This window comes from Esox lucius, chromosome 10 (genome assembly GCF_011004845.1).
Source record: "Esox lucius isolate fEsoLuc1 chromosome 10, fEsoLuc1.pri, whole genome shotgun sequence".
Classification (NCBI taxonomy): domain Eukaryota; kingdom Metazoa; phylum Chordata; class Actinopteri; order Esociformes; family Esocidae; genus Esox; species Esox lucius.
In genome coordinates this window covers 24377153-24404480 of record NC_047578.1, presented here as the reverse complement: position 1 = coordinate 24404480, position 27328 = coordinate 24377153, and the positions used below count along the sequence as shown (strand labels likewise).

The 27328-nt window shown below is 38.8% G+C and overlaps 1 protein-coding gene across 3 annotated transcripts in view; it reads right to left on the bottom strand.

Annotated features, from left to right (window-relative positions):
• The window catches only part of rprd2a (regulation of nuclear pre-mRNA domain containing 2a), a 41056-nt gene extending 26507 nt beyond the window's left edge, over nt 1-14549 (bottom strand). For all 3 annotated transcript variants that reach the window (XR_002197338.3, XR_827461.4, XM_010865508.4), the window contains exon 1: nt 14056-14549. Coding sequence is in view for 1 of the 3 variants with exons in the window: in XM_010865508.4 (XP_010863810.3) it covers nt 14056-14248 (193 nt within the window). In the remaining 2 variants the exon portion in view is untranslated. The remainder of the gene's footprint in view (nt 1-14055) is intronic.
• Between the last annotated feature and the right edge of the window lie 12779 nt (nt 14550-27328).

The following is a 27328-nucleotide window of genomic DNA, read 5'->3' as shown; positions in this document are numbered from 1 at the left end:
TTCGCAGGCCAAAATAACATTACTGATCTGCATGTTCTACACAATACATAATGCGCACAACATAACAGGGAGCTATTATCATGAATTATAAAGTTATTATAAAGAACCGACACATCAAATAGGCCTGTCCTTAGCTAATAAGGCACATAAAATGCGCACCGAAGTGAACGGACCCACACGTCAGTACCCGTAAGAAATGAAATTTATTGTCACCCCTGATCCTCAGATAAGTGACTTGAAAAATCTCTTGCCAGTCACCAAAGTGTTCCTGAATACTAGTTTTATTTAATTGGTATCAATATTTTTTTGATTAGATTCAACTTTATTGTCATTGAACAAGTACAACTATAGTACTATGAAATGCAGTTAGCATCTAACAAGAAGCCCAAATAGAGGAGGGCAGAACATTTACTTGTATTAAATATAATGTATGTTACAGATGTGACCAGAGGCGTTGCTAGGATCACAAAACATTTGGGGCTCAAATGCAGTACAAATGGCAATTCTAAATGCCATTAAACATCCTCTGCAATGTATTGTCAATGAAGCTGGCAACCACATACATTTAGAGATTTACATGTTATTATACTATTAATTATTATTAAAAACCTTATATTGTAATGGCTTTTTTAATGAACCAGAACAATATTAATGTAATGAAAGAATATGCGATCAGCCGTTTTAAGCTAGAAACCAGAGTTGTTATTGGGATTGTTCTTAATCAGAAAAATATTGGCCAGGATAATCGTGGCATGAAATTCTCATATCATCCCACCCCTAGGTACCACCTTCAGAAAGGAAAAACCCTGTTTAAAGCATAATAGATCATGCTTGGTTGTAGCCCTGATACCAATGACTCTCTACAGCAGAGGTGTCAAACCGGTTCCACGGAGGGCCGAGTGTCTGCAGGTTTTTGCTCTCTCCTTGTACTTGATTGGTTAATTAGGTCACTGATTGGTTAGTTTCTACCCTCACCTGGTTGTGTAGGTATGAACTAGGAACCAATTTATAGGAAAAACCAAAAACCTGCAGACACTCGGCCCTTTGTGGAACCGGTTCGACACCTGTGCTCTACAGGGAGGAGGTAAGCAAAATAGCACTGCAGTGCTAGCACAACTACTGTACATCTCCCTCATTGTCAACAAACAAAGGAGATGCTTTTTGACTTAAAGAAGCAGAGGAGGGAACACACCCCAAGGCACATCAACTGGATTGCAGTAGAAAGAGTCTGCAGTTTTAATTAGCATCTGCAGCTAAAATCAACACTTCAGTCCCCCATTCTTTACACCACCATGTAATACATGGCTGGTTTTGAAATACACTTAATTAATGTCAAAAAGTAATATCTTTGTTTGCCCATATATGGAATGGTGAACTGGTAGTAAGTTTATGGGTCCACGGTACAAATTGGTAATGCTAGTTTTGGTGCTAACTTTCTACAAAAAGAGACTTACTACAAATGCAGTCCGATCTATGATGCTTGATGGCCAGATGCATTGCCACTTTTGCTGACAGTCGTCCAACTCGGGACAAATGTTGGCGAATAGCTCTACTATACATCAGTAATTTAGTCAATCGTAATCCTAGTGGGGCAGACTAGCTTACAAGCTAACTAACATTCTTCCTCATACCCATGCTGTATCATTGGCCTAGGTAGGTACTAGCGCTGTCTCCAACACCAATTTATTTTCCCTGCTTGATGTCCTGTTTAATAGACTAGTCGAAATGTATAACATCTATCATAAACGAGTTATCAAAATTGGGTGTTGCATTAAGCCACTGATGAAATAATAATAGTATTGACAATTCCAGGAAACTAAAATAGTGATTGACAGCCGCAGTATCTACATGTTCATTTTAAGGAGCCTGTATATAATTAGAGGAAGGGATAAATCTTAAAACCTCAAAACTTCTATCAGTAGCAACCTCACTAATAGTACAGCTATCAACGTCTTATGATTCAGGTGGAAACAGCTGGTTGTGGGCAAGACTTCAAAGTTTTGTCCACACCAAGATTCAGCCTCATTAAACCAAACCTTCAAAACACCATAAGCACACTCCCCCAGTAGGGGCTAATTCACAAAGTAAACTAAGAAACAGCTCAGTCCACTAATTGCCTGCCTGTGTTTTCATTATAAGAGGAAGTTCATTACATCACCAGTAGCATCTGCATTTGTAACTAACACATGCTCTCAGTGCTTTACAACAGTAAAATGTAATGTAAACAAACAATTCATGGCAGCCTGACAGCTCATTATCTGTTAATATATTTCCTTTAAATAGTCAAATTACAGTCTAAACAACACTAAAGGGGATTGGAAATATTAATGACATTGCTAAAGTTTGCACAAACTTTGTAGAACATAACATTGCCATTATCATTATGTCATAAAATGTACGAATAGCAGTGCCAGGCAAAACAATTAAAAAAATTAGCTTGGAATGTTAACAACAGCCAGCACCATTATATTTATCTTTATTCCACCATTAAAGCAGCAACATTATTTGCATATAATGAATCTGCTCATTTAGTGTTTTTTTGCATTCTTTAATGGATGCCTAAACTGGTTGCTTTACAAGCTGCTCAGTATACATAATTCAGCTCACAAGTCACAAGGACAAAGACAATAGGATTGAAGTTTGATGTTGATTAGGTTGCCACAAAAAGCAGAGCTCTTCCCATCACATTTAAGTGTTGTTAATGTTAGCTGGCTAGCTTGCCACCAGCATGATAGTAAACTTAGCGATCTAACCACTACTTTTGTGTTCCTCTGCTAAACAGCTTGAACAGCTAGAACTGAACACTTGCTCGATAGAAAACAGTTAATGTTCATGCCTGTTATGTTGGTGGGGTCATTTTGTGCAGTGTGGAACAGGAAATCCACTAAAAGCACAGTGGGGAAAACAAGTATTTGATTACCAGAAAAATTGGCAGCGTTTCCTACTTACAAAGCATGTAGAGGCCTGTCATCTTTATCATAGGTACACTTCAACTGTGATAGATGGAATCTAAAACAAAAATCCAGAACATCACATTGTATGATTTTTAAATAATTAATTTGCATTTTAATGCATGACATAAGTATTTGATCACCTACCAACCAGTTAGAATTACGGCTCTCACAGACCTGTAAAATTTTCTTTAAGAAGCCCTCCTGTTCTCTACTCATTACCTGTATTAACTGCACCTGTTTGAATGTGTTATCTGTGTAAAAGACACCTGTCCACACACTCAATCAAACAGACTCCAACCTCTCCACAATGGCCAAGACCAGAGAGCTGTGTAAGGACATCAGGGATAAAATTGTAGACCTGCACAAGGCTGGGATGGGCTACAGGACAATAGGCAAGCAGCTTGGTGAGAAGGCAACAACTGTTGGTGCAATTATAAGAAAATGGAAGAAGTTCAAGATGACGGTCAATCTCCCTCGGTCTGGGGCTCCATGGAAGATCTCACCTCGTGGGGCACCAATGATCGTGAGAAAGGTGAGAGATCAGCCCAGAACTACACGGCAGGACCTGGTCAATTACCTTAAGAGAGCTGGGACCACAGTCTCAAAGAAAACCATTAGTAACACACTACGCCGTCATGGATTAAAATCCTGTAGCGCACGCAAGGTCCCCCTGCTCAAGCCAGCGCATGTCCAGTCTGAAGTTTGTCAATGACCATCTGGATGATCCAGAGGAGGAAGGTCATGTGGTCTGATGAGACAAAAATAGAGCTTTTTGCTCTAAACTCCACTCGCCATGTTTGGAGGAAGAAGAACCATCCCAACCGTGAAGCATAGAGGTGGAAACGTCATTCTTTGGGGATGCTTTTCTGCAAAGGGGATAGGACGACTTCACCGTATTGAGGGGAGGATTGATTGGGCCATGTATCGCAAGATCTTGGTCAACAACCTCCTTCCCTCAGTAAGAGCATTGAAGATGGGTCGTGGCTGGTTCTTCCAGCATGACAAGGACCCGAAACACACAGCCGGGGAAACTAAGGAGTGGCTCCGTAAGAAGCATCTCAAGGTCCTGGAGTGGCCTAGCTAGTCTCCAGACGTGAACCCAATAGAAAATCTTTGGAGGGAGCTGAAAGTCCATATTGCCCAGCGACAGCCCCGAAACCTGAAGGATCTGGAGAAGGTCTGTATGGAGGAATGGGCCAAAATCCCTGCTACAGTGTGTGTGGGCAAACCTCAAGAACTACAGGAAACATATGATCTCTGTAATTGCAAACAAAGGTTTCTGTACCAAATATTAAGTTAAAACCTATGTCATGCAATAAAATGCAAATTAATTACTTAAAAATCATAAAATGTGATTTTCTGGATACTCTTCACTCACAGTTGAAGAGTACCTATGATAAAATGTACAGACTTCTACATGCTTTGTAAGTGGGAAAACCTGCAAAATCGGCAGTGTATCAAATGTGTTCTCCCCACCGTATATATTTCAGACCTTGAGCTATCACAGCCAACATTAGTTGGTGCTGCAAAATTAAGCTGCAAACATCATCTAGCACAGCTAAAATTAGCTAGCTCAAGTTCAGTGGACTCCTCAAACTATCCCTTTAAGCACTGAAAGTTTCCAGGAGCAAAGTGGGCCCCATTACTGTCACATAGAAAAAACACCTATCAATCAATCAATCAATGCAGTTGGTTGCGGTTGGTGGGTGTCCCTTTGATTTCCTGCATGTTGGGCCCTGTCCAGGGCCTCCCACACATAAGGCCACAGCTGCCTGTTATAAAAAAAGGTTGCACTGTCTTACCATTTGTCTAGACATTTTACTTGTACAGATGAATAAACCCCATGTGCACAATTTATAATATATTTGTGTATTTTTCAGGAAATGTCATGACCATTAATATATTTTGAACCTTAGTTCCTAAATCAAAATTGTAATACTTTTTATTACTTACAAATAACAGAAAATTTACATTTTAAACACTAAATCTGGAGATTAGGGATGTGCCAATATATAATCAGCCAGCTATACGCCAGATACATACCCATATTGATTTAAAATCAGCCAATTTCAGACCAATTGTGTTTGTCTGAAATGGCATCCAATATGTAGTCTTTTAAAGTTTTATTTTATAATTTTTTTGTGCCGCAAGTTCTCTCTGTTGCTGTCTAATACTTTATTTACTACATTTATATCAAGGCATTGTATAATGACAGAGAATATGAATTAATTATCATATCATTTATCATTACATTAAAATATTTAAAATATAATCACCTTCTCAATAGCACACACAGCCAATTGACTTTCAACTGTGATCAGCTGTGGTCATTTTGATTAGCTCAGCGTGAAACAAGCTTTTCCTGAAGCATTTCAGTCCTTGGTAGTGCAACTGAAGAAAACAATCAACTATGAGTGGCAAGGCATTGTCAAAAGATCTCCAGGATAAAGTTGTGGACAGGCACAAGTCAGGAGATGGATACAAAATAAATTCAAAGGCTTTATCAGTGCCTAGAAGCACAGTGAAGTCTATTATTAAGAAGTGGAAGATATTTGGTACAACACAGACCCTCCCTGGGTCAGGACGTCGCTCCAAACTGGATGAAAGAGCCAGGAGAAAACTGTTTATAGAGGCTACCAAGAGGCCTACAGCAACTCTGAAGCAGTTGCAGGAACTCATGACAAAGTGTGGTCATTGTGTGCATGTGACAACAATATCACAAATTCTCCACAAATGTGGCTTGTATAGGAGGGTTGCATGAAAAAAGCCACTCCTCAAGAAAGGCCACATGCAGTCACGACTGAGCTTTGCCAGAAAGCACCTTGAAGATTCTAAGGCCACGTGGAAAAAGGTGGTTATGCTCAGATTAGACTAAAATTGAATTATTTGGCCTCAACGCCAAACAATGTCTGGCGAAAATCCAATACATCTTACCATCCAAATAACACCATTCCGTACAGTAAAGCATAGAGGTGCTAATATGTTATGGGGTTGTTTCTTTGCAGCAGGGACTGGAGCACTTGTCAGGATAGAAGGGAAAATGGGTAGGGCAAAATACTGTCAAATTCTTGAGGACAATCTACTGTTCTCTGCCAGAAAGTTGTCAATGGGAAGAAGATTCACCTTCCAACATGACAATGACCCAAAGCACACAGCAAAACTGACCAAAGTGGTTGAAGGAGAAAAGGGTGAATTTCCTTGCATGGCCTAGTCAGAGCCCGGACTTAAACCCCACTGAAAATCTGTGGAATGACTTGAAGCATTCCACAAACAGTCACCATCAAATTGAACTGAACTTGAGCAGTTCTGCAAAGAAGAGTGGTCAAATATTCAAATGTCTAGATGTGCAAAGTTAGTAGAGTCATCCCAACAGACTAAAGGCTGTAATTAGAGCAAAAGGTGATTCAACAAAGCACTGACACAAGGGGGTGATCCTTTTTCCAACTCAGTGATTATGTTTTATAATTGTTTTATGACATGTTGGTGTTATATGTTTCACTTCGATGTTATAAGAGTAAATACAGCTGAATGAAACAAAAACTGTCTGACTTCATTTCAGGCTGCAAAGCAACAAAATGTGATTATTTTAAAGGGGGGTGATTATTTTGTATACCCACTGTATGCCAGGGCACAAACATACAGAAATTACAAAAAATTTGTATCGATACTGGCCGATTGTTATGTATGAGATGGACTTATTTGTAACAGCCATGGCCCTAAAGGGTACACATGGTAGCAATTAGGCCCAGTGCAGACTTTTCACATAAATTCATAAAACATTGAAAATAAAATCAATATTAGAATGTCTAGATATATAGTCGAATAGTTTTTAAAAAACGAATTTCAAAGGGGAAAATTAACATTAAAATGTTTTTTTTTTTATGTGGGAAAAAACATTCGCGGTAGCAGAGGTTGTCTGGCTGTCTGCTTTGCGAGTGGGCGCGCTAGCGCGCCTGACGGTACAGATCCATATGTCCGACACAACTGAAGCGTGGTGTCGCAACGTCATACAGCCATGGTTGATGCTCCACGCCCCTGACCAGCAGCTGATTGGATGGACGCGTGATGTGGGTCTGGCTACTCGAGAATTTCAACAGTGTCATGGCGGCTCGTTGAGAATACAATCTCGTATTTTACAAAAATAGTTCACTGAAACGTGTTTCTGAAAACATTTTAAGTGAGAAATAGGCCATGCAGTTGCTGAATCTGTCTTCATTTCAGCTCAACAAAGGTTAGTTTGAAAGACATTTGTCTACTTCTACAACTGTGAAACTTCAATTAATGTTAATATTTGTTTCAATCACTGAATGAAGCCTGCTATATTTGGGACAATAGTCGTGACCTTATATTGCTTGCACAAAACTATTGATCAGCATTCAAAATGTGTTTATTGTTGTTCATTTTAAACAGTTATTGCGCAGAGAGCGTGAGGGCGAGAGAGAGAAAGTACTTGAGCGAGCGTGAGGTCTGCGGTCTTGGTCATCATTTGATTTACTTGTTTTTGTGTAGGTAATACGTTGTCAAATATGTTTAAACTTAACTTCTTGTATAAGTAGTCTATTTATGTCTCTTTGTATTAATTTGTCCTGTTATTGACGTAATGTGCGTCATTGACAAAATGCGCATACGCAACCAGATGTTCGAATATTATGTGTTTTTTGAGGAATTTTGACAGCCCTAGTCTAGACCAGGGGATAAAAGATTTCTTCAGTCACAGGTGGATATAAAAATCTTACCAGCCACTTGGATTTTTTACCAAACAAAAATGAGGGCAAAACACAGAAAATTTTTGTGTAAGTTAACAAAATGTGCTTATTTTCCCAGTATTATAATGCCATCAGGGTTTGGTTGTCCCAGCTGGCAGGACAACTGATGCCATGTTCAATAAGTCAATGACAGAAATTCCTGTCCAACATTCTGCTCTCCTCATTATAACAAATGCTTTGTGGCAGTAAATGGAAAACACTAAAAAACATTGTTTAGATTAGGGCTGCACAATATATCATTTCAGCATCAACATTGCGGTGTACGCATCCGCAATATTCAAATCGCAGAATGTGCAATTTAGTAAGGTAAACATATATCAGTCTACAATATATATTTTTATCAAATGGAAAACTAGCATTATATGTCGGATATAACTTAATATACTGCAAATGATGGGTTATTGGATACACAGTTAATTATTATTATTTTAAACACAGTTTGTTGCTGCACGTGGTTGACATGCAGGCTCTGCTTGCGGTGGTCAAAATGAGCGAGGAACAGGCAAAAAAGGCTGAAATTTAGAATTTGGTTGCAAAAAGAAATACATCGTCAATTATTTGGAAATATTTCAGCTACAGACAGAATGATGTTGACCAAAAACAGGTACTTTGTCGAGAGTGCCTGGCAATTGTTGCCACAACACGAGGCAACACAACAAATGTGTTTGATAATTTAAGGCCGCACCACAAATCTTCGTATGACAAGTGCAAAGCATCTCAATGCCGTCCAAAGCAAAACCACCGTACAAGAAAGGTTCCAAACAGCAGAGAAAAATCACAGATTCAAAAATATTTCACATTGCCAAAGACATGGTACCAATTAACATGGTTACCAAAGTGGGTTTTAAAAACATGATGCGTTTGCTTGACAAGCGGTATGTAATGGATTCAGCCAACTATTTTTCTCAAGATGCCATCCCAGAACTGTACGAGAAATGCAAGACAAATGCAAGACCCTCTTACACACGTCTTGTTTACCTGCTAGAATAAACCTCAATCATTCAAAACAATATGCTTGAAGCGTGAAATGCTACAAGTATGTTTTTAATTAATTGCAAAAACTTCCTCCCTGTACACCAGTCTCTCTGGCATGTTGAATGTATTCTCTTAAAATTATTCAACAATGCTTTGCTTTACATTATTCCATAATAATAACCCAAGTAATACCCTTCAATTAACCATTTTCTAAAACTGTTCATGAATGGCCTCCCAGACTCCTAATTAAAGCTACTAGCAAGAGATAACTTTACTACTCTGTTCTGTTTGGCATGTTGGGTATGCTTTTTTCCCCTTGAATGCAATAGGCTACTTTTCCCAGCTTAAAGTAAGTAACTGACTGGTCAAAACAGCAAGGGATGATCTCTGCCGCCTCTCGTTGTCACTAGCACAATGGCAAGCGATTTCACTGCCTGTGTGAGAATGAGGAGGAAAGCATTGTTCACACAAAGCACAACATAAAATAACCATACAGTACCTTAACACAAACAACTTACGAATTGTGGACGAGAGCCTTGTTTTGTTAGTGTCTTGCAAGCCGACGAGCAGGAGATTTTTCAATGTAGGTTTCATTATAGTTGCCAAGAGCATAGGTGACATGTCACCCTCAATATTAGAAACGGGTTAAACTAACCCCCTCAAAATGTTTTTTTGCGAAATACTTTTATTTTGAAAAAATGGCACATTGGCACTTGTCATGTCCCTGTCACGACCAAATCAGACATTCTCATTCATTCTATCATGACGAGCAGTGCTGAGGCTGGCTAAATGAATTACTGTAGCTATGAGTATGGTTTTCACAATAAGTACAACATGTACAGTTAGGTCTGGAAATAATTGGACACTTACACAGGTTTTGTTATTTTGGCTGTTTACCAAAATATATTTAAGTAAATAATGAATACAGACTTAAAGTGCAGTCTCTCAGCTTGAATTTGATGGTACTCACATCCAAATTGGAGGAAGGGTTAAAGAATTACAATTGTAGCCCCCTCTTTTTCAAGGGACCAAAAGAAAATGGACAATTGACTTAAAAGCTGTTTCATGGACAGGTATGGGTTATTCCTTCGTTATTTATTCATCAAATAAGGAGGTAAAAGTTCTGGAGGTGATTCCAGGTGTGGCATTCGCATTTGGAAGCTGCTGCTGTGAACCCACAACTGGCAGTCAAAGGAGCTCTCAATGCAAGTGAAACAGGCCATCCTTAGGCTGTAAAAAAGAAAATTCCATCAGAGAGCAGGAACATTAGGAGTGGCCAAATCAACACTTTGGTACATTCTGAGAAGAAAAAAATACTCACTGGTGAGCTCTGCAACACAAAAAGGCCTGACGGCCACAGAAAACAACAGTGGTGGAAGATTGTAGGATCCTTTACATGGTAAAGAAAAACCCCTTCACAACATCTAGCGCCAAGTGAAGAACACTTTCCATGAGGTAAGCATATCATTATCCAAGTCTACCATAAAGCAAAGAGTTCACAAGAGCAAAAAGAGGGTTCACTAAAAGGTGTAAACCATTCATATACAGATGAAACTAAGATCAACCTGTACCAGAATGATGGGAAGTATGGAGAAGGCTTGGAACGGCTCATGATCCAAAGGATTCCACATCATCTATAAAACACAGTGGAGGCAGTGTGATGGAATGGGCATTCGTTGTTTCCAATGACACTGGGTCACTAGTGTTTATTGATGATGTGACAGAAGACAGAACAAGCCGGATTCATTCTGAAGTGTATAGGGATATATTGTCTGCTCAGATTCAGCAAAGTTGATTGGATGGCGCTTCACTTTACAGATGGACAATGACAAAACATCCTGGGTTATTTCCAAAAAAGTTGAAAAAGAAGGTTTTGAGTGACGAACAGAAGCGTTCAATTTGCAGTGGTCTCTTAATTTTAACCCTTCTGTTCCTCACTCAAAACCTTCCTTTTCAGCTTTTTTGGAATTGAAAGAAAAAGGTGCAGTGGTCTCTTAATTCTTTCCGGAGCTGAGGTTGTTTGGATCCTTTTTAAATCATAATGATAACAGAAATCACCCAAATGGCCCTGATCAAAAGTTTACATACCCTTGAATGTTACATAGCCTTGTTACAGACACACAAGGTGACACACATAGGTCAAAATGACAATTAAAGGTGAATTTCCCACACCTGTGGCTTTTTAAATTGCACTTAGTGTCTGTGTATGAATAGTCAATGAGTTTATCTCTCACGTGGATACACTGAAAATACTGGCAGACAATTTGCATTCTTCTGCATGAAAGCTGCGCATGGGACGCTCTTGGACTTTCCAGCACAACAATAACCCTAAGCACAAGGCCAAGTTGACCCTCCAGTGGTTACAGCAGAAAAAGCTGAAGGTTCTGAAGAGGTCATCACAGTCTCCTGACCGTAGTATCGTCGAACCACTCTGAGATCTCAAATGTGCATTTCATGCAAGACGACCAAAGACTTTGCATGACCTGGAGGTATTTTGCGAAGATGAATATGCAGCTACACCAACTGCAAGAATTCGGGGCCTCAGGCAACTATTACAAAAGACTGCACGTTGTCATTGATGCTAAAGGTGGAAATACACAGCTTTAAGAACTAAGGGTATGCAGACTACAGGGTGTACTGCATCTAAATATGGCCGAGTACGTAGATTAGCAGCAGTGGTGCAGTTGCTTTCTACTGAAATGAATGGACTTCTGCCGAAACACAAAGTTTGCCGTGCCTGGTGTGAACAAGGCTTAAGTCAGTCAGAATCACGCAATGGCATTATTTTGTGTGTTCCGAATATCTAGCCACTGAGTTAATTAAGTAGACAGGCTTGGTGATAGGTTTGTAGTGGATTACAAAATCATAATTGTCTCAAAATACACTATCACATGAAGTAGATACTGTTCAGAGTATCTCAACAAACTTTGGCTCAGCATAATTTATTTCACTTTATTTTACCATCTAAATTGACAGAAAACATCTCATTTACAGCAACAAACTAGGGAATAGTCACAGAGGGAGAAGGGATGAATGCAACACCAGCCCATCAACCTGACTCTTAGAGGTAATGTCCTTAGAATTGAAAATTTTTCCCATGGAGCAGAGAAGTGTAGCACTACAAACACTGCTTATGGTTCTGCATTTTAGATGTAGCTATTATGGTTGGGGGGGGGGGGGGGGGGCTATAAATACAGTGTAGTATCCCATCAGATCATTTTATTCTTCTTGGATGAAGCCCCTGCCTTTTACTGGGGGACAGTATTCTGTCAAAAATTATTGCCTCCATTCTGAGCATTTTTTCTCATTAGGTTGGCCGGAAAAAAAACTTTTAGGCAGGCCTTCAAGGAGTTCCTTTGGTACAGAAAACAGTGGACAATATTGTTGGTATTAGAGTCATTTTGGAATGATGGCCAAGAAATTTGCTTTGACAACCTAAATATCATAGGACACCATAGGACATCATAGGACATCCAAAATAAATAATAATTGATTACAATGTACTGGCTCTAGGCTTTCAGTAAAGCCAAATAATGTTTAGTATGGCCCTGGAGTGACCAATTTAAACAGGGGAAGATGAGGAATTAAAAAAGATCAAAAAGTGTGTTTTTATGTGTTTTGGAACTAAGCATATTGGCTTATACATCCCGCAGTAAAGTTTCAGAAACTCAGAATCAATGCCAAAGCGCATTGAAGTTGTTCAGGCAGCCCAACACCATACTGAGACACTTTATGTTGGTTTTATCTCTAAGTTGTAATCAAAAATTCTGTTTTCATCCAATAACTATAGAATTGGCACAATTAGCAAAACATAAACACGGCAAAATATGCACTTCTACTGAATATAACATTTGAAATAAGGATGGATTCATTAATATCTCCAAGGTAGGAAAAAACAACATTGGCCCTAAAAAAGATATGCTTAGCGTATATTTGCGTTTTTAGAAAGTACTGTTTTTTTTTGCATTTCTTTCTGAATAACTCCATTCATTGTCAGAATAATTGGTAGAATACTCATCTACAAAAACAGTCATTAGTGACAACACTCCTACAAAGAGCAATGTCGCCTTCACTGAACAGGAGCATTGGGATTTGATATTAAGACCAAAGGGATGATTGCCCTCTTCTGGGTTTCCAACACCACTTTCAGTAGCATCTGGTCTCCCTTTCACAGACAAACCACGAGTGGCCCTGCTTAGTTTTATGTGCTCTGCTGTTGGATACAAGGTGTTATGCTGCTGGCAATTAAAATCCATCAATGCAAATTAGCGCTCTATTTGGTTCTATTAGCGCTCATCTTACAACAACATGCATAAAATAGATCTAACGCGTCAGTGAATGTTAGAAAATGCACTCTCAAAACTGTGACTTGAGCAAAAACAAGCAATAACAATACAGCTACTTCAATAAATTGTAGCAAAATTAACAACTTACATTTACCCACGCGCAGAGCACATACATTTGATAATTAGTTTCAAAACGACACAGTCCCTGTTAAAGCACATTACGTTGTCTCCAGAAGATCTAAGGAACAAGGCATCCAATTATCAGCATTGCTGTACAACCCCATATACTTTAGGCCTACATCTGAAGCTCCCTAAATGAGAAATACTTCTACTTTTGAGTAAGTTAAGCAAACAGTTTTGTTTGCATTATTAGCAGTTTTGTTTGCCTTACAGCCCTGACCTGATTTATACTGACGGCAACGTCAGCTTGTTTATGCCAACATCAACTCAGACAGTATTTTGGTCTGTGATCTCTGATAATGTTTTGATCCATCAACAACTACTGTACCTAGTAAAGCAAGCAAATCTGATGAGGCCTAGTACCATTTTCAAATTAACTACACATGTACACATTTCCTGAGACAGTCAGATTCCCACATATTCCTCTTTTTACTGCACAGTGAGTGGCTAACAAAGTATGCTTTTTACACTAACAATCTGTATTAAAAACCGTAAACGTTACATTAACCATAACATAGTATTGTCAATGGATTAAATTCGTGTTTGGTTGGAGTTACCTATCCCATAGTTACGCAGCATTAGCTTGATAACAACTTGGCTAGGCAATAAGTTGGCTAGCTACTTCCCCCTTATTCCTGCGTTGGGTAACGTTTAAAAGCTTACTAAATAGTGTATGTTGCTTGATACATTGTATGTTGACAGTGATTTACATCACATGTACATAGAAAACACACGTTGTATTCTAGATGATTGTGTTACCTAGCTAACTAGGCTGCGTAGCTAGTTCACATGAGTATGTAGCACCATAGCAAAGTTAGCTACTAGCGACGCTAGCTAGCTAAATGTGGTTAATCATACAACCAGCTATATTGCTAGCCAACATTAGCAACTCACATCTCCTCAGCCATTTCATCCAGTACCGCACGACAAGACTGTGGTATTTCTTGTTCTCGATGCACCAGTTTGATAGTCCTTGTATGGAATCCATTGTGTTTGACACTCCTTGAAATCGTCGGTCCAAAGTGGACTCCAGGGCAGCAGGCGAACCACGACTGTGGCCGCTTGACGAGCCAGAACCTGCAGCCATCTTCGAGGTCACTGTCCCCAACTGTCTGGTTACTCGCTAGCTAACAAGCCTAGTCGCTGTAGCCGGTCGTAGCTAGTGGGCTGTTCTTCTCGCGCGCTAGTACAGAGTGCACACGCTGGCTACATGAAAGAAAGTTGTTATTTACACTAACTTATTACTGTATTGGTGGAAATAAATTAAATGCATATTCGGTCCTTTAATTTCATCACCTGAACAACAAAACGATTAGTTGTTTTTGATTTTGAAATACAGTTACTTAAACTAGTATTAAGTTTAGCTAGAAACGAATGGAAACCGAACGATAGTGAATGTAGCGTCATCCTGTAATTAAACAACATTTAGCCTTTATTTACTCCTTCACAATTTTCTTTAATATGGAAGCCCATTTCCGTCAATAAAACATTTTTTTTGCTAATTAAATATTATCTAAATTATGACAGTAGCTCAGAATTATGAAATAACGATCCTCATAATAATAACAATTCTCATAATAATTACTTAATATGTCATCATTGACATAGTAACTCATAATAACTGATTATCTCAAAATTATGAGGTAATTATTTTATAATTATGACTTACCATTGTCAAGTTAAAATAGGCCAATGTGTGTAAACAGACAAGAACAAACCACATGTTGCTGGCATTCAGGAATCACACAGTGCTTAAGGTATCAAGCTTATACAAATGTTATACATTGGAATATGTTTTTACTATTAGTTAATATTATCTACAAAGAACAATTCATGAGATTTTCTGGAGGCATACACGGAATGTGCATACTATAACGTTTCCTAGACCTCCTCAATGAAACTAATTTCCATACAAATAATAAGATCTGAACACAGAGGTAAATTTGGTTTTATATTCAGAGATTCAACAGTCTTTCAAAGTTAACATATTTAAACCTTAAAACTACTTGCATTATTCATTGATTAACTGACTGACCTTTCAAAATATTCTATATTAGGTTGGTCGACTTTAACAAGCGATGATAAAAAAATCGAACCTAGATTTAATACAAACCCGATTCCAAAAAAGTTGGGACACTGTACAAATTGTGAGTACAAAAGGAATGGAATAATTTACAAATCTCATTAACTTATATTTAATTCACAATATAATATAGATAACATATCGAATGTTGAAAGTGAGACATTTTTTAATGTCATGCCAAATATTGGCTCATTTTGGATTTCATGAGAGCTACACATTCCAAAAAAGTTGGGACAGGTAGCAATAAGAGGCCGGAAAAGTAAAATGTACAGATAAGGAACAGCTGGAGGACCAATTTGCAACTTATTATGTCAATTGGCAACATGATTGGGTATAAAAAGAGCCTATCAGAGTGGCAGTGTGATGGGCAGAGGATCACCAATTCCCCCAATGCTGCGGCAAAAAATAGTGGAGCAATATCAGAAAGGAGTTTCTCAAAAAAATTGCAGAGTTTGAAGTTATCATCATCTACAGTGCATAATATCATCCAAAGATTCAGAGAATCTGGAACAATCTCTGTGCGTAAGGGTCAAGGCCGGAAAACCATACTGGATGCCCGTGATCTTTGGGCCCTCAGACAGCACTGCATCACATACAGGAATGATACTGTAATGGAAATCACGACATGGGCTCAGGAATACTTCCAGAAAACATTGTCGGTGAACACAATCCACTGTGCCATTCGCCGTTGCCGGCTAAAACTCTATAGGTCAAAAAAGAGGCCGTATCTAAACAGGATCCAGAAGTGCAGGAATTTTCTCTGGGCCAAGGATCATTTAAAATGGACTGTGGCAAAGTGGAAAAGTGTTCTGTGGTCAGACTAATCAAAATTTGAAGTTCATTTTGGAAAACTGGGACGCCATGTCATCCGGACTAAAGAGGACAAGGACAACCCAAGTTGTTATCAGCGCTCAGTTCAGAAGCCTGCATCTCTGATGGTATGAGGTTGCATGAGTGCGTGTGGCATGGGCAGCCTACACATCTGGAAAGGCACCATCAATGCTGACAGTTATATCCAAGTTCTAGAACAACATATGCTCCCATCCAGACGTCATCTCTTTCAGGGAAGACCTTGCATTTTCCAACATGACAATGTCAGACCACGTACTGCATCAATTACACTGTCATGGCTGCATAGAAGAAGGATCCAGGTCCTGAAATGGCCAGCCTGCAGTCCAGATCTTTCACCCATAGAAAACATTTGGCGCATCATAAAGAGGAAGGTGCGACAAAGAAGACCTAAGTTGAGCAACTAGAAGCCTGTATTAGACAAGAATGGGACAACATTCCTATTCATAAACTTGAGCATCTTGTCTCCTCAGTTCCCAGACGTTTGCAGTCCGTTATAAAAAGAAGAGGGGATGCCACACAGTGGCATCAGTTGTCCCAACTTTTTGGAGATGTGTTGATGCCATGAAATTTAAAATCAACTTATTTGTCCCTTAAAGTGCTACATTTTCTCAGTTTAAACATTTGATATGTCATCTATGTTGTATTCTGAATAAAATATTGAAATTTGAAACTTCCACATCATTGCATTCTGTTTACAAAGTGAAACTTGTATAATGTATACATTCATTCCACACAGACTGATATATTTCAAGTGTTTATTTATTTTAATTTTGATGATTATAACTGAAAACTAATGAAACACCCAAATTCATTATCTCAGAAAATTGTGAAAAGGTTCAATATTGAAGACACCTGGTGCCACACTCTAATCAACTAATTAACCCAAAAAACCTGCAAAGGCCTTTAAATGGTCTCTCAGTCTGTAGGCAACACAATCATGGGGAAGACTGCTGACTTGACAGCTGTCCAAAAGACGACCATTGACACCTTGCACAAGGAGGGCAAGACACAAAAGGTCATAGCTAAAGTGGCTGGCTGTTCACAGAGCTCTGTGTCCAAGTACATTAATAGAGAGGCGAAGGGAAGGAAAAGATGTGGTAGAAAAAAGTGTACAAGCAATAGGGATAACCGCACCCTGGAGAGGATTGTGAAACAAAACCCATTGAAAAATGTGGGGGAGATTCACAAAGAGTGGACTGCAGCTGGAGTCAGTGCCTCAAGAACCACCACGCACAGACATATGCAAGACATGGGTTTCAGCTGTCGCATTCCTTGTGTCAAGCCACTCTTGAACAAAACACAGCGTCAGAACCATCTCACCTGGGCTAAAGACAAAAAGGACTGGACTGCTGCTGAGTTATGTTCTCTGATGAAAGTAAATTTTGCATTTCCTTTGGAAATCAAGGTCCCAGAGTCTGGAGGAAGAGAGGAGAGGCACATAATTCACGTTGCTTGAAGTCCAGTGTAAGGTGTCCACAGTCAGTGATGGTTTGGGGTGCCATGTCATCTGCTGGTGTTGGTCCACTGTGTTTTCTGAGGTCCAAGGTCAACACAGCTGTCTACCAGGAAGTTTTAGAGCACCTCCTACTTCCTGCTGCTGATCAACATTATGGAGATGCAGATTTCCTTTTCCAACAGGACTTGGCACCTGCACAGTGCCAAAGCTACCAGTACCTGGTTTAAGGACCATGGTATCCCTGTTCTTAATTGGCCAGCAAACTCGCCTGACCTTAACCCTATAGAAAATCTATGGGGTATTGTGAAGAGGAAGATGCAATACGCCAGACCCAACAATGCAGAAGAGCTGAAGGCCGCTATTACTGCATTGCTGCAGTAATTCAGGCAAAAGGAGCCCCAACTAAATATGGAGTTCTGTACATGCTCATATTTTTCATGTTCATACTTTTCAGTTGGCCAACATGATTTTTTATTTGTATTGGTCTTTAGTAATATTCTAATTTTCAGAGATACTGAATTTGGGATTTTCATTAGTTGTCAGTTATAATAATCACAATTAAAAGAAATATAAATTTGAAATATATCAGTCTGTGTGTAATGAATGAATATAATATACAAGTTTCACTTTTTGAATGGAATTACTGAAATAAATCAACTTTTTGATGATATTCTAATTTTATGATCATAAATATATCATAATGCCTTTTTCAAGAAGTATCATTGAAACTTCAATCCAAGTCCAAAATATTCTATATTAGGCTGGACAACTTATTGATTTTCAGAAAAAAATCTCACCTAGATTTAACAAAAAAATTCTAACGCTATTACATCCATTTCAAAAAAATTTCATTACAATAACGTTTACAAAAACTCACATGTATACTTCAATTCAAGTTCAAAGTACTCCGTACTAGGCTGGGCAACTTGTACAACCATTGATTGTTTGGAAAAATCACACCTAGCTTTTATACATATTTTCAGACATTGAAAAACACGATAATATCACAATAAACCTTTTCAACAAGTATCACAGAAACTGCATTCCAAGTAGGCTGGACAACTCTTACAAGTATAAAAAATTATACTTAGAGTTTATACACATTTTCAAACATAAAAGACATTGCAATAACATTTTAGAAAATTGACATAAAAACATAATTTCAAGGTCCTAATATTTTGTCCTTGGCTGAATAACTTTTACAACCTTTGATTTGATCCAAAAAGACACAACTACTGAACAAATTTTGAAAAACACCGTTATATCGCAATAGCTTTTTCAAAAAGTATCTTAGAATCTTAATTCAAAGGTCAACATTTTCTATACTAGGCTGGACAACTTTACCAACCTTTTGTGTGATTGATAAATCACACTTAGATTTTATACACATTTTCAAACATTGAAAAACTGCATGACATTGCAATAACTGTTTCATAAATGTACATAAATACTTAATTTCAAAGTCACAATATTCTATACTAAGCTGGACAACTTATACAACCTTTGATTTGATCCAAAAATCACACCAAGATTGTCCAAACTTCTCAAACTTTGATTAATACAATTATACTTTGAATATAATTAATGCTTACTTTAAATTTGAAACCAGCAACACATTTATAAAAAAATGGGACAGGGGCAACAAATGACTGGAAAGGTTGTGTAACACAAAACTAGAACCTGGTGGAACATCTCACAACTAATTAGGTTACTTGGCAACATGTCAGTAAAATGATTGGGTATAAAAAGAGCTTCCCAGAGAGGATGAGTCATTCAGAAGTTAAGATGTGGAGGGGTACACCACTCTGTGAAAGACTGTGCGGGCAAATATAATGTTTCTCAAATTAAAATTGCCAAGACTTTGGGCATCTCATAATCTATGGTACATTAAATCATTAAAAGATTCAGAGAATCCAGAGAAATCTCTCTGCACAAGGGACAAGGCCGAAAACCAAAACTGGATGGCTGTGATCTTTGGGCCCTCAGTTGGCGCTGCATTAAAAACAGACACAATTCTGTAGTGGGAATCATTGTGTGGGCTCAAGAACACTTCTGAAAATCATTGTATGTGAACACTGTCGCTGCACCCACAAATGCAATTAAAACTCTACCATGCACAGAAGAAACCTGATGATGAACAAGATCCAGAAAAGCTGTCGCGTTCTCTGGGCCTAAGCTCATTTAAGATGGACTGAGCCAAAGTGGAAAACTGTCCTGTAGTTTCACAAATCAAAATTTGAAATTATTTTTGGGAATCAAGGACGCCGGGTCTTCCGCGTTAAAAATGAAAGGGCCCATCCAGCTTGTTATCAGTGCATAGTTCAAAAGCCAACATCCGTGATGGTGTGGGGTGCATTAGTGCACAGGGCATGGGTGACTTGCGCACCTTTGAAGGCACCAGTAATGCTGAACAGTTAAAAAAAGGTTTTAACAATATAATTGTGTTTTCATTTGCAGGATGTTGAAGAATATAGGTGTGATTTTTTTTTCTCTCAAATCAAAGGTTGTAGAAGTTGCCATGGAATTAAGTTCTTGTATGGAAATCTGGCTACATTTTTGAAAATGTTATTGCGATATGATTGCATTTTTCAATGTTTGAACATTTGTATAAAATCTAGGTGGGATTTTTCAATCAAATGTAAGGTTGGAAAGGTTGTCCAGCCTACTGTCAAATATTGTGAAATTAGAAAGTTTCTATGATACCTTTTGAAAAAGTTATTGCAATAATACTGTGTTTTTCAAAGGTTGCGGAATTCTGAAGGCTCTGGGTGTAATTTGTGGATCAAATCAATGGTTGTAAAAGTTGTCCAACTTTGGATTGAATATTCTGACCTTGGAATCAAGTTTTTATGTATATTTCTGAAATATTTATTGCGATATAATAATGTTTTTTTCGATGTTTGCTAAATATGTATTAAATATAGGTTTGATTGTTTGATCAAATCAAGGCCTGTAAAAGTTGTCCAACTTAATATAGAATATTTGAGTTAGTTATCAGTGAACAATGCAAGTGAAGATGGCATTATCTAAGATCTTCAACTTTGTTTTTCCACAACTAATGAACCATAGATTTTTTACCAATGTTTTAAAGTTTCACTTTGAAATAACGTTTTCAAATTTGGAGATTTTCATCTCAAGTCGCATCAGTATAGTCTAAATGACATTGTCTAAGAGCGTCAATTTAGATTTTTCACATATAATGAAGTGTAGAGGTTTTACTAATATTTTAAAGTTGCCTTTTGAAATAGCTTATTCAAATTTTTAGATATTCATCCAAAATCGCATCAGAATATTCTTCATGACATTCCCTAAGAGCCTCAACTTAAAATTATCACAAATTATCAAGCATATAGTTTCATATAGTTTCCTTTTGAAATTTTCCAATTTTGAGAAATTCATTCCAAATCGTGTCATCCTACTCTTGATTGATACTCTTCTTTTTCAATTACAAAATACAACAATTGGCCAATGTAGTGGCTCAGTGGTATATGAATCGAATGCTGGTGTTTAGATTGCTTTATTGTCAAATCGACTTTGGGCATTTCCTTGTGACTCTGCGATGAGCAAAAGGTCAAGGTTTCCATGAGGAGTTGGCTTGGATTGATTTCCTGGTTAAGGGAGGGAATGTAATATAGCAGACCAGCTGCTGATAGTTCTGGGGAGAAACCTATGGTGAATTATGACTCTCCTGAGCCTGTACAACGGCTTTAGCAGTGACACAAGGTCTTAAAGAATGGAATTGGATATCTGAAAAGTTAAAGATAAAAAAAAGGACATTTTACGTTTAATTTGTGAAACCTTTTGCTAGCACATGGAGGAAAAGCTAATTATAGAGGTCACAGGGATTCCTCTTTCACGTGACCCTTCCTTGTAATCCTACAGAGACACTGACCTTAGCAATAATGCTTGGAGGATGGTGATCTCAGGTGGGTTTTATAAGTTAGCACTGTGTTAATAAAATGTGCTGTGTTTATTTATATAGAGGTTTTTGTTTTATATGTCAGCACCACAGAAACCTGTTGACTGCTAGCATAGTGCACATAATAATGTGTGTTTCTATTTTGCCCATGATTGAGAAAAGGGATTGCTCAGCTAGATTAATTTAAATGAGCAGATCATTTCTTGAAAAATGATAGAACTCCTAGGCCAGAAACCTGCTTTCCCATTGAACTGCAATTTTGTGAATTTGTTTTAATGTTTATTTTTCTCATAATACTTTTATCATTGGAACTTAGCAGGTGGAAAAGCCTTAGGGACACCTACAAAACGTAGGGAAAAAAAGAGAAGCAGAGGAACAGGAGTGGGGCTGGGGCCGCATCACACAGGCCATGGAAGTTCATGGCTGTGATGGGGTTCCTTGCCCCTTTTGTGGAAGGCAGGCCCACTAGCTCCAAACTATCCTGCCAAACAGCCCCATCTACTGAATCATCTGTGGTAGAGCAGTTTTCTAGCCAATATACAAATGTAATGGCAAATTTTCAGTTGATATTAAACAGTGTTCAAATGTTTTAATTGACCATCAGTGTTTATCATTATTCTTAGTTGGATAGTCTTATTCAAAGTTCAAAGTTTTATTTACCAAATGCACCGATTAACAGTCATTCTGAGCAATGAAATTCTTGTGATATGACATAGTAAGAATTAAGAAATATCTAAAGCAAAAGTATAACATACAAAACAATGTAAACTAGCAGCAATTTTAAATATTCTAGAATGGGGAATATTAATATGGGTAGAAGCGTTTAATATTATAAAATATAATGAGTGTGATATGCCTATTGTCGTGGAAAACACTTCAGATTTCTAGACAAAAAAAGATGCAAAGACTCAGGAGCCTTCGAATCCAAAAGTAGACTTTATTGACGTCATAAAGCTGATCTGCAGAGCAACCAAGCCATGTTGGTCTTCAGAACAACCGACTTCCAAACCTTAAACACACATTTTTATACAGTATGGTTATACAATGATATTAGGTCCTCCCATTATGCTAATTTCTGGATGGATCCTTCTCGAATCTTCCATCAATGTTTTTCACAACCCTCTGGGATTCGCTCCCCCAGCCACTACTCATCATGACTCAGCATATTCTCTGAAATAGAAAGATTTCCTTATCTATGGGCTCACTCATCCTCCCAAGATTTTGCCAAGACAGTCAAGGACAAGCTACATGTCCTTCTGTCCTCAATATGAGCAACAACCACTCATTGCACTGACCATGGGAACAATAGTTCATCACTCTCTCTTAACAATTAAACTGTTTGGGAAAATAATATGAGCCCTGGTTAAATGTTTTATCAATTAACACTCAATTAATATACAGGTGATCACATGAGACGTTCTGTCTACTCTTCATCAGGTTAATGTGAAATAACATTTTATGAAAATATCCCTACACTATGAATGGTACAAAATAATTTTTTAATGTATATTCAATGTACATGGAAAGACATCAGAGCATACACTCACCTAAAGGATTATTAGAAACACCTGTTCAATTTCTCATTAATGCTATTATCTAATCAACCAATCACATCGATTTCTGTTGAGACATTCAGATGGTAGAGTCAGAATTTGGCGTAAACAGAATGAGAACATGGATCCATCATGCCTTGTTACCACTGTGCAGGCTGGTGGTGGTGATGTAATGGTGTGGGGGATGTTTTCTTGGCACACTTTAGGCCCCTTTAGGCCTCGTTTAAATGCCACAGCCTACCTGAGCATTATTTCTGACCATGTCCATCCCTTTATGACCACCATGTACCCATCCTCTGATGGCTACTTCCAGCAGGATAATGCACCATGTCACAAAGCTCGAATCATTTCAAATTGGTTTCTTGAACATGACAATGAGTTCACTGCACTGAAATTGGTCCCCACAGTCACCAGATCTCAACCCAATAGAGCATCTTTGGGATGTGGTGGAACAGGAGCTTCGTGCCCTGGATGTGCATCCCACAAATCTCCATCAACTGCAAGATGCTATCCTATCAATATGGGCCAACATTTCTAAAGAATGCTTTCAGCACCTTGTTGAATCAATGCCACGTAGAATTAAGGCAGTTCTGAAGGTGAAAGGGGGTCAAACACAGTATTAGTATGGTGTTCCTAATAATCCTTTAGGTGAGTGTATATACCATCACATAAACAGTAAATAACTACAATGCACTAGATGAAAATTATTCATTAGAGAGTAACTTGGATTACTTGGTAACTTGGGAATGTGGGAACTTGGGAATGTCTGGCTGTCAATAAAGTTTAAAAACAAACTGGTTTGGTCTGAACCATAAGAATGTGCGGTAACACATCGTAAGAATAAATTCCTTTTCGATGCCCTCAAAAGAAAGATTATTGACGCCCATGAATCTGAGAAGGTTTACAAAACCATTTTCAAGCAATTTGATGTATTGCATTCCAAAGTCCAATAGATAATCTACAAATGGGGAAAAGTTCAGACTAACAGCAATTTTGATAGGACAGGCCATCCCACCAAATTCAGACATAGAGTGGACCGAAAGGTACTCATAGAAGTCTCTAAGAACCCCAGAGTAACATCAAGGTATCTACCGGCCTCCCTTGACACAATCAATGTTGAAGTGCATAACTCAATTGTCAGAAAGAGACTGCACAAACTTGCCCGATATGGGAAGCCAGGAAGGAAGAAGTCTCTCCTCTACTTTTTTTTAATCAATATACAACAGTTTGTCAGACAACACCAGGGTAAAGACCATAACAATGAGCTCTGGACAAATAAATGAAACATTTTGTTGTTTGGCCACAATGCCAGATGTGTGTATTGGATAAAACAAAACACAGCCTTTGATCTAAAAATCCACATTCCAAATGGAAAATATGGACATAGTTGTATTATGGTCTGGGGCTGCTTTGCCGTCACAGGGCCTGGCCAACATGCCATCATTGAGTCAACCATGAATTCTATATTATACAAGAGAATTACTGAGGAAAATGTGAGGCTATCTGGCAACAAGCTTAACAACTGAACATGGATCTTGCAAGATAACAATGATCCAAAACACTTAAGAAGAAATGGAGGAATGTCTAGTCTTAGGGCATAGACAGTGTTAGCAGCTTTTTTGCCACTCAAAAAGCAAATAATATCTAACTCGTCCCCATCTGACCACAAAACCTTCTCCACATTGCAGCTGTCTCTCATGTTTTCTGGCAAACTCCAGATGTGCTTGCAGAAGTTTTGAGAAATAGCTTAATTCTTGCCACCCTACCATGCAGGCCACTGTTATACAGATATCTTAATTATGGTTGACTGGTGCACCATTAATCCACTCCCAGCCATCAAATCTTGTAGCTGCTTCACAGTAATTGTTGGACTCTCTGTGGCTTCTTGCTTGAGAGATGTTTGAGGGAGGGCCTCTAGGCAGTGCCTGTGGTGTGTTATGCAATTATCCAATTGTGATTACTGGGATATTCAAACAGTATTTTGTAACTTTATTTCTACTTTCTTAAGTTATGTTAAGTTCAAATGTAGCAATAATCCAAATCCAAACTTACTAAACAACTTTGGTAAGGTATTGCACCCAAAGTTTATCCCCATCTTAAATATAATATTATCATACACTGATAAGCCATAACATTATAACCACCTGCCTAATATTGTGTAGGTCCCCCTTTTGCTACCAAAACAGCCCTGACCCATGTGTGTGGGTGTGCTGTGGTATCTGGCTCTAAGACGTTAGGAGCAGATCCTTTAAGTCTTCCTGTCAATTCCGAGGACCTGTTTGTCCAGCACATCCCACAAATGCTCAATTGGATTGAGATCTGGGGAATTTGGAGGCCATGTCAACACCTTGAACTCGTTGTTGTGTTCCTCAAACCATTCCTGAACCATTTTAGCTTGGTGGCAGTGCGCATTATCCTGCTGAAAAAGGCCAATGCCCTCAGGGAATACCGTTGCTATCAAAGGATGCACATGGTCTGCATCAATGCTTAGGTAGGTTGTACGTGTCAAAGTAACATCCACATGAATGGCAGGACCCAAGGTTTCCCAGGAGAACATTGCCCAAAGCATCACACTGACTGGGAACACCCCACATCACCCCGCAGGTTTGGAGATACTCTGACCCAGTCATCTAGCCATCACAATTTGGCTCTTTTAGAGTCGCTCAGGCTCTTACGCTTGCCCATTTTTCCTGTTTCTAATGCATCAACTTTGAGGACAGAATGTTTACTTGTTGCCTAATATATCCCACCCACTGACAGGTGTCATAATGACAAGATTATCAGTGTTATTCACTTCACCTGTCAGTGGTCATAATGTTATGGCTGATCCATGTATATCATATTACAACATAAAAAGGGCCGGGTGAACGAGAGGGATAGACACATCTTATCCCTGTGTGCTCTGGATGAGAATGAAACCCTTGTTTGCATAATATGTCACAAGAAGCATGTCAGTCCAATTAGGGGTGACGCAACACCCAGTACGTTACGATGGAAATTTTACACAACACCGTCTGATTTAAAAAGGAAAAACAAAAACCATGAAAATCTGAAATTATTAAAAACAGAGCAAAAATCAAGTGTGTAATGAGTTCTTCTGCCTGTGGGAGGGTTCCACTCACTTTACATGTTGGAAGATTATTTTCACAGCTGGCCTGATGTTGCATCCAGTCTTCCAAGAGCAAGAGAGAAGTAAAAGCTGTCCGTCTTTGGATCTTGTAAGGTCAGAAGTCAAGCCAGTAAAATATCAACACAAATCAAGCTTTGGCAGTTTAATAATAATTGAAAAAGCAATAGGGGAAGAAAATTATTGAGCTATGAATACCTTTTCTTAGGACCTTGTAAGGTTACAAGGCAGAGTGGCTGTTGTCATCAGGAACAATAGAGAAGGAGGCAGAGTGGCTGTTGTCATCAGGACCAATGGAGAAGGAGGCAGAGTGGCTGTTGTCATCAGGACCAATAGAGAAGGAGGCAGAGTGGCTGTTGTCATCAGGACCAATAGAGAAGGAGGCAGAGTGGCTGTTGTCATCAGGACCAATAGAGAAGGAGGCAGAGTGGCTGTTGTCATTAGGACCAATGGAGAAGAAGGCAGAGTGGCTGTTGTCATTAGGACCAATGGAGAAGAAGGCAGAGTGGCTGTTGTCATTAGGACCAATGGAGAAGAAGGCAGAGTGGCTGTTGTCATCAGGACCAATGGAGAAGGAGGCAGAGTGGCTGTTGTCATCAGGACCAATGGAGAAGGAGGCAGAGTGGCTGTTGTCATTAGGACCAATGGAGAAGAAGGCAGAGTGGCTGTTGTCATTAGGACCAATGGAGAAGAAGGCAGAGTGGCTGTTGTCATCAGGACCAATAGAGAAGGAGGCAGAGTGGCTGTTGTCATCAGGACCAATGGAGAAGGAGGCAGAGTGGCTGTTGTCATCAGGACCAATAGAGAAGGAGGCAGAGTGGCTGTTGTCATCAGGACCAATAGAGAAGGAGGCTGAGTTGCTGGTGTCATCAGGCTATTGTAATCAGGACCATGAGAGACGGGCAGAGTGATATATTTACTTAAAAGAGAAGTTAATTATTCTAGAAGTCTGTGTGGCAAAGATGTCTACGGTCTTCTAATGCCAGTCAGGATTCTTTCTAAGAGATTTTGCAATCTTCCTCTCAATTGCAAGGATTGCCAAGTTCCTCTGGTTATTCCTGTCCCATTGTTCTTGTTTCTCAGTCGTTCTTTTCCCATTGTTCTTGTTCCTCAGTCGTTCTTGTCCGATTGATCTTGTTCCTACGGCGTTCCTGTCCCATTGTTCTTGTTCCTCAGT